At 39.5% G+C, this 12,895-nt stretch overlaps 1 protein-coding gene across 1 annotated transcript; it reads right to left on the minus strand.

Moving 5' to 3' along the window:
* Positions 1–343: 343 nt before the first annotated feature.
* On the minus strand, positions 344–10,322 carry DUSP19 (dual specificity phosphatase 19). Its single transcript, XM_006760545.2, has 4 exons — positions 9,625–10,322; positions 5,623–5,669; positions 3,738–3,890; positions 344–681 (listed from the first exon to the last, which is right to left on the minus strand). Exons 1-4 carry the CDS (start codon positions 9,848–9,850, stop codon positions 442–444), a joined length of 666 nt encoding a protein of 221 aa, XP_006760608.1. The 5' UTR covers positions 9,851–10,322; the 3' UTR covers positions 344–441.
* Positions 10,323–12,895: the final 2,573 nt, after the last annotated feature.

Consider the following 12,895-nt stretch of genomic DNA (forward strand, 5'->3'; position numbering starts at 1 on the left):
TATTGGTTTTTAATCTTAAATTATTTATGAAGAAATTTATCTCCTTCTGAAATGGTAAGTCAAGTAGCATTTCAAGTTTTTTTCTTCCTGGATACAGTTGCTGGAATAGAAAAGTCTTTATCACTGATTTAACCTTCCCATGCTCTAACACAGATTTTTAAATTTAAGCATTTTTTCTTCTACAGAAATCAATTATTGGTAATACATTGTTATTCTCCCTTAGCAAATCAAAGAAGCGTTTAATTACACATTATAATACCAAAGAAAACATATAATTTTAAAAATTATTTATATGCTATCTCAGGACAATCAATTGACCTTCATTTTCACTAAAAAAAAAAGGCAAGAGAAAAGGAAGTTTTTATTAGTCTACAAAAAGGGGAAAGGTGGTTATAGAAGCCAATTCAGAAACTAGTTGTCCATCATCTGCTAGAATGTAACTCATGAACTGTTGTCTCCTTCTAATTCCTGTATTTTGTCAGACTTATTGCTTTCTTTGCCCTCTTGGTATGTACGGAGCTGTTCCATGAAGCCAGCATTTGGACATATGGAAGGCCTTGCATTTTTCACCAAAGAAAGAGCAGTGGCAAATGAGATTTCTTCAGAATTCATCAGGAAGCCTATCACAATTGCAGCTGCCCTGGAAACCCCTGCATTGCAATGGACTAGAACCACTCCATCCTGCAATAAAAATCAAACAAAACTCTTCATTATTAATTTAAGAAAGGTTATTAAATCAATAGTACATTCTTATATTAAAAATTATAAAAAACCAGAGGTCCGGTGCACCTATTTGTGCACACTGAAAGGAAATTAATTAGAAGGTGGCTGGCGGGGCAGGACTGGGTGAGACAGGCCAGACACACCCTGAAGCCAACCTCCTACAGTCCCTCCCCTCTGGCTGCACCTGTGGTGGCGCTGGGGCTTGAAGGGCATCTGCAGAGTGAGCGGGGTCCCTCTGGCAGGTGGGGTCCCTTGGCCTGGCCTATGGGGATCAGGCCAAAACCCGCAGTCCAACATCCCCCAATGGGTCCTGGAGTGCAAGAGGGCACTCTGCAAAGTTGCTGTCACTCAGCAGCTCCTGTGTTGAGTGTCTGCCCCCTGGTGGTTAATGGGCATCATACCTACTGGCCAGTTGGCCGGTTGGCTAGTCGCTTAGCCTTTTATATATATAGATATTCATTCTATCAATTTATTCAATTATCAAAATACAATTCATTGCAAGGAAAGCATGGAAAAACTAATCAATCGATCAACCAACACCTCCTCTTTCCAACTGCTAGGACTGAAGTGCTTTGATGAGGTCTTTGGAATTCTGAAACAGTATCCTTTGTTAAACTGAAATAATCCAGTAAAGTACACATAAAAGCTTAATGAAGAAAATATAACCATAAACTAAACAGAAAGCCTGAAATATTCCATGTACACATAGTGTTCCCATAAAGATGGTGGCATTAGTTTGGAAATCTCTGTGTAAAATGATCAGCAAGGAAAACAATTTTCTACCTTTACATATATTCTGGAGGGAAGTTGGACAGCAGTCTGGTGCTTGGAGGGGTTGAGGTGTAGAAGGATATGGGGGGCGGGGGGGTAAATGGTAATGGAAAAAATTAAATGTTAAAAAAAATAAACTAAACTTATGATGTAGTAAAATGACACAAATAGCTCATGACAATGTGAAGTAGAAAAGGTAACTAGACACCAGCCTGAGGTCAATAAATGAATAACGTTTCAAGTAGCTTGAAAATGATACTTTGTAAGTGAAAAGAGACACAGTGTAAGACCAATGCTGAGGGGGGTAATATTGCATTAATAATGAAGGTGATAGACCTGATGGAACAACACTGATACAGGTTGGCTTGTTTCAGGCTTTTAAAAAGTTAATGTTCTGAATGAAATGTAGTGAACTGTGGGACACACTACAGAACTAGACATTTTAGTTACTTAATTTCCTGATTCTTCTTGTGGTAAAAGATTGAAACAGAGGAAGGGGGAAAAACAAAACTTAGAACTAAAAACTCTCTACCCAAAGCATATATTAGCAATACTATGTTTATAGCTCATTGACTTAGTTTACTTTTGCAAAGCAGTTTTCTCAGATTCATAAATCCGTTGCAAAATTCCTTGCCTAGATCTGTTGTAACAAATTTGCAAGTGCATCTCATTTCAAGAAATCCAAGTGACCCACAACAAAATTAGTTAATATTTTGAAAATCCTCATATCAAAAAGACAATTTCAATTGTTTTCTTATCCTATATAATAAAAGGCTAATATGCAAAATGACCGAACGGTGGAACGACTGGTCACTATGATGCGCACTGACACCAGGGGCAGATGCTCAATGCAGGAGCTGCCCCCTGGTGGTCAGTGTGCTCCCACAGGGGAAGCACTGCTCGGCCAGAAGCTGGGCTCACAGGCTGGTGAGTGCAGCGGCAGTGGCGGGAGTCTCTCCCACCTCTGCAGCAGCACTAAGGATGTCCAACTGACCACTTAGGCCTGCTCCCCAAGGGCTCCTGGACTGTGAGAGATACAAGAAAAGCAAAGCACAGATATTCACTATACACATGTGAAACTTTTCTCACTTTGTACAATAGTTCATTTTGATGAGACTGAAGATAATCATAGTGTAATATCTGATAAAAATGTTCAAATGAACTTCTTTTTTAAAAATATGTTTTTATTGATTTAAGAGAGAGACAGAAAGGGAGAGGAGGGAGAAAGGGATGGAAAAGGCAGAAAGGAGATCATTAGACAAAATTCAATTAAACTGGAGTCTAACGTTAACTGTCATTAATATCAGGTGTTCCTGGAGAGTTAGCTTTTCTCTGTAAGTGCTTCTACATTCCCATCTGCTTATCTCACATAAAGTTTGTAAGGATTACATGCTGATTAAAAATGATGTCATTTCAGTCGAATTATGGGTAACAGCCAAAGCAGAAGCCCGGCCTGTCAGCGTGTTGACTTGGATCCAGTACCAAGATCAAAGTATTATACCATTAGTTGGTCTCTATAGCCGGAGACCCAATGAACAGCTTCTTTTTTTTTTTTAATATATTTTATTGATTTTTTAACAGACAGGAAGGGAGAGGGATAGAGAGTTAGCAACATCGATGAGAGAGAAACATCGACCAGCTGCCTCCTGCACACCCCCCACTGGGGATGTGCCTGCAACCAAGGTACATGCCCTTAACCGGAATCGAACCTGGGACCTTTCAGTCCGCAGGCCGACGCTCTATCCACCGAACCAAACCGGTTTTGGCCCAATGAACAGCTTCTTATCAGCATTTTCATACAATCTCGGAAAAGCAATACCCATTCAGTCCTTAGAGCACCCTAAAATTCTATTGTTAAAATGCACAGATTCACAATCCCTACTGGGCCACAAAAATAAATGCATATTAATTTTCATAAGTACATTAACAGGACTAGAGCTACCTCTATCCTACAGTCCACTTGAGTAGCTTACAAATTGATCAGTGGCAGGTGGGTTATTAAACTGTCAGAGGAAATCTAAGTACATATATACACGGGCATAGGAAGAGGAGAAATTAATTTTGAAAACAAATATATCATTGAGAAAAGAGCAATTAGAGAACTAAATAGTTGTAGGAATTCATGAAATATTGTTTCATAATGGTTCTTTACATATTCACTACAACAAGAATAAAAACTAAGTAATGGGCCCATATTTTAAAATTTCAGCTTCTGAAGAACATTGGATCAAAACCAAACTTACCTTCATTTTTGCTTGTTCAATAAATTCAAAACATTCTGGAAAATAGGACAGGATATTGGTTTCAGGCAGATCCAGTATAGAAATGCTCTTATATATAAAGTCACTGAGGAAAGCATTTTCAACTCCATATGCAACATTGAGAATATGAGTCACCTTAAAGAGAGAGAGAGAAAAAAAAGGATGATTTTTAAAAATTCTCATGAAGTAGGTTAATTAAAAAGAGGCTGGGATGTTGAGATTGTAACAAGAATACACAATTTAAGCATGAAGTGTACTTAAATAATATTTCCTCAAGAAAGCCTGATCTGACGCTTCATCCCTCACCGAGGTGCTATTTCTATATATTTTCACAGCACTCTCTACTTTTCCCATTATAACCCTTGTTTGTCTCCTTCACTGTATTAGAAACTCCACCAGGGTAGGGAGCATGTTTAGCTTACTCACTATTATTATTATTTCTTTAAATTTAAATTCTTCATTGTTTAAAGTATTACATGAGTCTCCTATTTCCCCCATTGTCCTCTCCCTGGCTCCCTCCCTCCCCCAAATATATTTTTATTGATTTCAGAGAGGAAGGGAGAGAGAAACATCAATGAGGAGAGAGAATTATTGATCGGCTGCCTCCTGCAAGCCCCCCGCTAGGGAATGAGCCTGCAACCCAGGCCCTTGACCGGAACCAAACGCAGCACCCTTCATTCTGTCCACAGGCCGACGCTCTACCCAGTGAGCCAAACTGGCAAGGGTGCTTACTCACTATTATAAGTAAGCATTGTGAATGAGCAGTGACCTTGGCACAGAAAGTACTTAAAATATTTGTTTAATAAGTCAATGGATGTCCCCATAAAAAACTTAAGAGAAGTGTGTCAGCAGCACAAACTTCCCTTTTGATAATTATTTCCTCTTTATAAGTACATGTTTCTCCAGTGTGGATGCACATTAGAATCACCTGGTGAGCTTTTAAAACTATCAAACCCAAAGGCTCTGATGAATTAGTGTGGGTGAAACATGGGGTGGCTATGACAGATTTGCTTTCAGATGGTTCACATAAGGAACCTCCTACTCCATAAATGCATCCAAGTCCCTTTCCTGGAGCCCACCAAGAATATGGAAGGAGCCACGGGAAGTCCAAATGAGTCAGTTTCTTGTCATAACATGCTTGTCATTGTATTTATTATTTCTTAGCGTATGTCTTAGTTTTTTAAAAAAATATTTAAAAATAAAAAAATAAAATCTTTTTATTGATTTCAGAGAGGAAGGGAGAGGAAGAGAGAGGTAGAAATATCAATGATGAAAATCATTAATCAGCTGCCTCCTGCAATCCCCCTCCTGAGAAATCGAACCTGAAACCCAGGCACGTGCTCTGACCAAGAATCCAACCATGACCTCCTGGTTCATCGGTAGATGCTCAACCACTGAGCAACACCGGCCAGGCAAGAGCAACGATTTTTACTGGAGGGTAGAACAAAGCGATTTGGGAGAGGCAGGGAGTATCGAAAAGAATGCAACCCTGCCTCTCACCCATGAAGTAAATGAGTGCTAGGCCCCTTTCTAGGTTCAGGAGATACAGAAATGAGCAAGGAGTAAGACCCTTGCTCTTAAAAGAAGATTTTGAGATGAGAATACATTCTCTGAAAGAATTCAAAGGAGGCAATGTGACGAGTTGGGAGGCGGCAACCTGAGTCAGGGTAGGCCTTTCTGAAGGTATTACTTTTCAACTGAGACCTTATGACAGAGCAGGCCATACTTAGTTCAGGGCAAGGGGACTGCAAGTTCAGTAATCTATTCCTTCTGGTCCCATAACACTTTGTTCTCCTATAGCTCTTCACATCTCTGCTTTCTATTATTATCCTCAGTAAACATATATATATATATATTTTTTTTTTACCTTGTGCTTTTTCAGTGTATCCAGGTCATGAGCAGCATCTTGTGACCCTATAAGAAATAAGTCATATCACCTTGAACATGAACATAATCACCCTGACTTTTTATCCAATTTTTGCAACAATTCTGTTATTTATTTATTTTAAAAACAACAACTTGGGAGGACCTCATTCCAACTTTCTGAAAGACAATTCGGTGATAGCTAGAAAAATATTCATCTGTGTATACGCTTGGACTGTGATTTCCCACTTCTAGGAATTTGTCCTAAAAGTTCTGGATGTTACAAAGATCAGCTCTCAGGATGTTCATCATAGTACTGTTTGTGATACCACAAAAATAAAGCAAAAACCCAATAATAGGCTGTTTTTAATCTAGGGTTTTTTTTAAAAAAAAAAAATCCAATAATAGGGATTGGGTTCAATAAAAGATGGTTCAATTGTGTAGTGAAATATAAACAGATATTAGATAGGGCATGGAAATATATTCCCAGTATATTAGGTAATAAAATCAGGTTATAATATACCATCATCCATTTTTGTAATAACAAAAAATGTGTATGCTTAAAATGGGACAGGAAATATACAGAACAAAATGTTAAAAGTGGGGTTACCGGTGATTTTTTTTCTTCTTTCTGCTCATTTGTATTTTTTACAAAAAAATATTTGTTTAGAAATTTTAAAAAAGAATATCTTTAAAAAGACTTAGTACCAGCTGGTTTGGGAGCACCCAGTAGATTAAAGCAAGCACTGTTGGTCTATAGAATTCCACCCACATTCTGTGCACCGCGAGCACTGTACCCTTTTACAGTTTCTTCCTGTCAAAGTTGCTTTCCAGATTTCCCACACTTGGAAAAGGACTCTAGTTAATAAGCAAATTCTTACAAGTGAATAACTCATTAAAATTAAGTGAAAAAATATATACAATGAAAAAATAGGATATTTACACACACACACACATTTACTTTCCTGAATTAGGTTTTATTTCCATAAACAATGTTTTTCTTACCTTACCTAATGGGGAAATCTGCCAGCTTCTATGACATGGTTTTAGGTAGCTGAAAGGCCAGTAAGTGGGCTGGTGGGTCAATATTCTCTTGGTAATACAAAGCTCACAGGCTCCTCACTGAGCTTTATTTTGCTTAAAAGTTAGCCTATCAAAATATTAACATTTGTTAAAGCTGAACGGTGGATACACAACTGCCTGTTATAGTATTGTCTGAAATTTTCTGTGCATTTGAAATAGTCCATAATTTAAAAAATTCTCAGCTCTCTATCAGAAGTCCTTACCATCTCCAGAGGGGGGAAATGGGATCAAAAGAATTAATTGAAATATGATGGTTTAACATGTATTGATTTTTTAAATAATAATTCTACTTTGACAAGTCCTTACAAAAAAGAAACATGCACTAGAAATTCTTTCCTATTTTCACCCTAAACTGTCATTATTATATTTATCAAAGCTGGATACTTTGATCATTTCCATCACACACACACACATACACACACACACACACACACCCCAAAAGGGAACAGGTCTATTATATTTCAGAGTTGTCTGCCATATTTTGAAAGTGACTTCCAGAATATGAGTATGTTGATACAAATTTAGTATCCTTTTTAAAAATATATATTTTTTATTGATTTCAGAGAGAAAGTGAATGTGGGTGAGAGAAAAACATCAGTGATGAGAGAGAATCATTGATTGGCTGCCTCCTGCATGCCCCACACTGGGGATTGAGCCTGAAACCTGGGCATATGCCCTTTTTGGGAACTGAACCAGTGATTCTTCAGTGCCCGGCTGAGCCACACCAGCTAGGACAAAATTTTTGACTTTTACAAATGAAGTTCAATTGAAGAAAAGTCCTTTAAAAAGTTGTAAAAATATAATCTGCAAAGCCTAGGACAAAGATTCTCACTAACATCTTTTAGCAACCTGTCAGATAGTTCAAGGGCCTATCTGAGATTTTTGAAAGGTAGAAGCTTGTTTGAATTTCTGAACTGACTGAAAAAGACAGGTTATATTTTTAAAAGACAGAATATATTTTAAACTTATATTTTAGAAAGACAGATTATATTTTATACAAATATATGCATTATATTTAGCTCTCCATTGTCTTTATTCTCTACCAAAAACAAAAGTTAATTGGCAGGTAGTGCTGGGTTGGAGTTGTGTAGTTTTGAAGAGGTGAAAGAAGCTGTTGGAGGCAACCTAGAAACAACCCCCATCTCCAGAAAGAAACCTAGTCTGGTCAGAAACCACCCCTGCATCATTCACGCGGAAGAACTGTAGATGTAACCATCCGAGGTCCCTCAGGAATGAGGCACTTGTAACTAAGCAGGAAAAGGTCCCGCTTCCTCTCAGAAGACAGAGGGCTGTGCCTGATGAAAAGATCCCATTTCCTGGTCCAGAGAGGGGACCACATAGGGTACCAGTTTCACAAGCCCCTCCAGAACTCTCCCAGGATCCTGGAAAGGATCCCAATGCCAATATGAGAAGACTACCTTGATCGTACCCTTGGATACGTCTAGATAAAAAAGTAATAATAAGCAAAATTTAAAATTCTCCAATAATGTTAAACCATTATTACCACAATGGAAGCCAAATAACTGAAAAATGTGCCTGGCTATATATCCTTTTGTAGGTGTGCAAGTCCTGGGTGAAGTTTCCAGACTAGCTAGATAAACCCACTTAATTTTTCACTGCTGCATAAACTAGCTGGAGATATTTATTTGGTGAACTTAAAGATACCTCATGTAACAATTCATACAATACACAACACAATCACAACTCATATGTATACTGCAATTGGTTTGTTTCAAAAATCTTCCACACACAAACAGATACACGTACAACACAAAAGCCCTTTTACAACAACCTCAGAACAACCCTATGAGAAAAGCAGATACCGTTACTTCAGCTTTACAGATGGCGTTTAGGAGGACCAGAGAGGATAAATGACTTGCACCAGTTCATCTAGTTAAGTTAGAGGCACAGCAGGGCTAAAAACCTGGACTCCCTGAGGCAGTCATCTATGTTCACAGAGAGCAGGAGTCAATCAGACTTGAGCTTGATGTCCAGCTATTAAATATTAGTGTTTTAACCTTGTGCAGGTTACTTAACTGATCTTCCATCCAGTTCCCATCTGTAAATGGAGCTGATGATCACTACTTCAGAGTTTTTAAAAGGAGTGAGATGCTGTGTGTATCTGGCTATTTCTAACTCCCAGGCCAGTGCTTTCACTCCACAATGGCTTGGCTGCATAAATATTGACAAATTATTCATCTTTCCAATTCTTAATTTCTCTATTCATAAATGAAAAAGAATTCAAACTAACTTGAAAAAATTGTTGACTATTTTTTAAGACTACTGTACCATATTCTTGCCAAGCTAACAAGTTTATACATTTATAACTGTGCTTCATTTGTTATTTGTGGACTAATCTTTGGATAGAAAAATCAGTATTTTCCATAATGCAAAAAGTCATAAAACCATCAGACTCATAGCTATAAAATAAAGTCCACCTTTTCCTTCACATTCTATAAACAGCCACCATGGACAGATGTGGTCACAGGAAGCATGCCTTCCTCATGGTTTGTAACAGCAGAACAGGCAAGCAAGCACTTGACTATTTCAAGTACAATTCTCTAACTTTAAATTCAAACTTGAAGTTTTTCCTAATAAAAGCATTTTTTCATTTGATTTTTAAAAACTATATCCTTTTATAATAACACCCCCCTCTACATTAATGTGTTATTCTCCAGAGTTAGAAAAACAGGAAGAAAGTTTTTCCTAAAATTCAAATACCAGGTGCTATGTGCTACTAGAATCTATACTTTCTAGGGGGGCAGACACTTGTCTAGCTCGCTGAGGGAAGTCCTGTGTCCAAAAAAGGAAACCTTTTAACTTTTTCGGCAGGACAGCTGATAATACAAACTATCAATCTATTAAGGTAAATAACGGTAAAATAATATGATCAAAGGACTCAATGACAAATCGATATACTCACCCAGGAGCAACCATGGCTTAATAACGCCAACTTGCAGGTCCAAGCTAAGATCCTGCACATAACCACAACCACCCCCACTGCTCGGCTCTACTTCTTCCACAACATGAATTCTGGCATCTTTCCACGTTTCTATAATTTTCTTTCCAGTTAGCGTTGTCACCCTGGTGCATTGCTTCCTGAGATTATTCCGGGAGAATGCTTTAATTTCCTGGTTAAGGGAGTGCATTACATGAGCGGTGACTAGGAACAAATACAAGCAAACCCCGCCAGCACAGAACAGGGCTGGACTGCTCGTCCCTTAGAGCTCAGGTAACGAATGCAGCCCCGGGAGTGCACGGCCCTCCAGGCGACCAGGCAGCATCACCCGGGAGACTGACACTTCCGGCTCCTTTTCCCCGGCGCCTCGATGTAAGACAAACTGTGACTGGCCTTTGAGAAGCGGGCGCCGATTGGGTGCCCGTGTCAACGGAAAGCCAGCGTTTTTCCTGGTCGGGTCAAGCAATCCGCCAGTGTTCTCTTACTGCCGCTGTTTAAAGCTAGCTTTATTGGTCACGCAGAATGGCAAAATGTAAGACTTCATTGGCGAGAGGGCTGGTATTTCGAGCTCTTTAAAAGCAGTGATTTTCGATCTAGGTGGGCGGATGTCACTGGTAGTGAATGATAGGGGTTGACCTGGGCATTGCGCCCGTTTTACAGTGCAAACCCCCCTGCTTTTAGGCTAATCTAGGGGGGGCTACTTTCCAGTGCAACCCCCCCTGCTTTTAGGCTAATCTAGGGGGGGGGCTACAGCAGACATTCAAAGTTTTTCTCACTCTCTGTCCTTCATACTTCCTCTTGTTGCTGTTACTGCCCAGAGGAACGTTTACTACATTAAAAACTATTCGTGAAATAACAATTTAAATCCGCGAAGATATTTTTATTTAAAGTTTTTAAATTGTTTCTGTATGCAGATTGACAAGAGCTTGCACATATATTTTCTGACTTCCCTCCTACATTTTCACCATCAGTAAAATTGCCGAAGAGCCTTTTATGTAGTAAATATATACACACACTATAAGAAGCATTGCAGCAAGGCCTTCCACAGAGTTGCAGAAATTCAAGCTTGCATACATCCACATTTCCAAAAACAATTATAGAATGATGATTCTGATTGCAAAAGGATGATTTCTTTTTTTCTGCAAAAGAAATCGCAAGATTCCTTTGGAATTTGCCTTTCCCCACAGTGGATTTAATGAAAACATTCTCCAACACTACACATGAAAATTTTTGTTGGGCTGAAACTCTCTAATGTAAAAATAAAATAAATTTCTCCCGATTGAAAAGAATGATACATCAATCAGCCCGGGCTATCTACAGGGCACACGCTAAAATGATGAATTGAACAATTTATTTGCATAATTTAAACAATCACAGGTTCATAAAAAACAACTCTAACCACAAATCACTCCATATGTTTATCATAAAAGAAAAAAATGATGACCAGCTATTGAGCTAGGCATGGTGCTTATAAGTAATTTTTACATTGTCAGTGTTACCCATCTGGTGTTTAATGATGCTTTATATACATCTCACACAAGCCTATTATGTATTTACTATTATAATCATCTACATTTTACAACTGAGAAAATTCAGATGCAGAGAGAGCAAATAACATACCCTACATTACCCTGCTCATAAGTTTATAACCACAAATAATGCCTAGGTTTGTTTCAGTGCAATGCCTTAGCACCGGAAATTGAACCGGTGACCTCTTGGTTCCTGGGTCAACGCTCAACCGCTGAGCCACACCCGGCTGGGCGAAAAATCTTTGTCTTTTGTGGAGTTTATATCCAAGTGGAGGTGGTAGATGGACAGACGGTGAGTGTGTGTGTGTGTGTGTGTGTGTTTGCGCGCGCATCCACATTAAGTCATGATTTAAGTGCTAAAAAAGAAAAACTGTGAAATAAGGGAACAGACTGAATGGACAGTGTGCTATTTGCTACAGGTTAGTGAGAGAAGGCCCCTCTGATGAAACAAATTTTGAGCAGATACCTGAATAAAGTGAAGGAGCCAGCCCTGTAGATATCTGTGGGGAAGAACTTTGCAGACAGAAGAAATAGCGAGTGTTGGAGATAGGAGTATACTGGTGAGAGGTAGGAGAAGGGGAAGTTCAAGAAACTTCCAGGTCCCTAATGTGGCTTGTGGGGGTGAGTGAAGGGAAGGGTGGTAGGAGATGAGGTCAGAGAGAAATGATAAAGACTTTGGGTTTATTCTGAGTGAGATGGGAAACAACTGGAAGGAAATGGGTAGCATGGATCCTGTGTTGTACCACCCAGATACTCCCTGTTGTTTGGGAGTGCTTTTGCCTTGCAGAGGGATGCTTTGCGTGAGGTTGTGCCCTTTGCAGGAGAGGCCACATGCATGAATGATTGATGAGGGAGCATAAAGGCCTGGCCATCTTAGCCCAACTTGAATCAGCTCTGAAGGGCCATTCTGACCCTCGTCCAGCACAGCTAGGAATGAACCTGAGGAGGGGAGGTGAAGGATTAAAGAAAACAGACAAGAGAATACAGGTGGAACCAGGTGGATCACTGTGCCTGGATGAGGAAACAGTGACACAGCCTGTAAGACGAAGCTTTATTTTATACTCAGATCACACAAAGCAAAACAAGGGCAAGATGTTTACAATGTTCTTGCCAGTTTCAAATCTGCTTCTTTCCTGTTGCTGCCATTCTCTGAACTCTACCAAACCTTGTTTTGGCAGCACTTGCTGCACCCCCGCCCCCCGCCCCCTGGCAGCCCACATCCCTTAGCTACCTAGGCCTCAGGGTCTGACTATAAGGTAAAGCTTACAACCATAGCAGTTTGGCTATAATTCTGCTGGGGACTTTGCCCTCCAAGCTGGGACTTGTATGTGGCTTTGCCACAAGTTAGTCTAAGGCTTGATCCTGTCTGGACACTGTAGCCACTCTCCACACCATTCTAGTTCTAAAGTCCAACATGCGGTTGGCCAAGCCTGTCATTGGGCCCGTATAACCTCCTGAATTCTCCGTTTGACCAATCCAGACCCTCTCCTCCCTTCCACATATATTGATCCCAAGGACACTCCTTAAAATAGTTCTACATGCTAAATTCTACTTCAGTCTGCTTCCAGGGAAACCCAGTCAATGACAAGTGACATGATACTATGCTTATGCTGCAGAAAGATCTTTCTGGCTGCTGTGAGGAGATGGGGTAAAATGGAAGCAGAGAGATTTGTTAAAAAATACTAGAATTGCAAAGATGGAAAATG

This window comes from Myotis davidii, unplaced genomic scaffold, assembly GCF_000327345.1.
Source record: "Myotis davidii unplaced genomic scaffold, ASM32734v1 scaffold370, whole genome shotgun sequence".
Lineage (NCBI taxonomy): Eukaryota > Metazoa > Chordata > Mammalia > Chiroptera > Vespertilionidae > Myotis > Myotis davidii.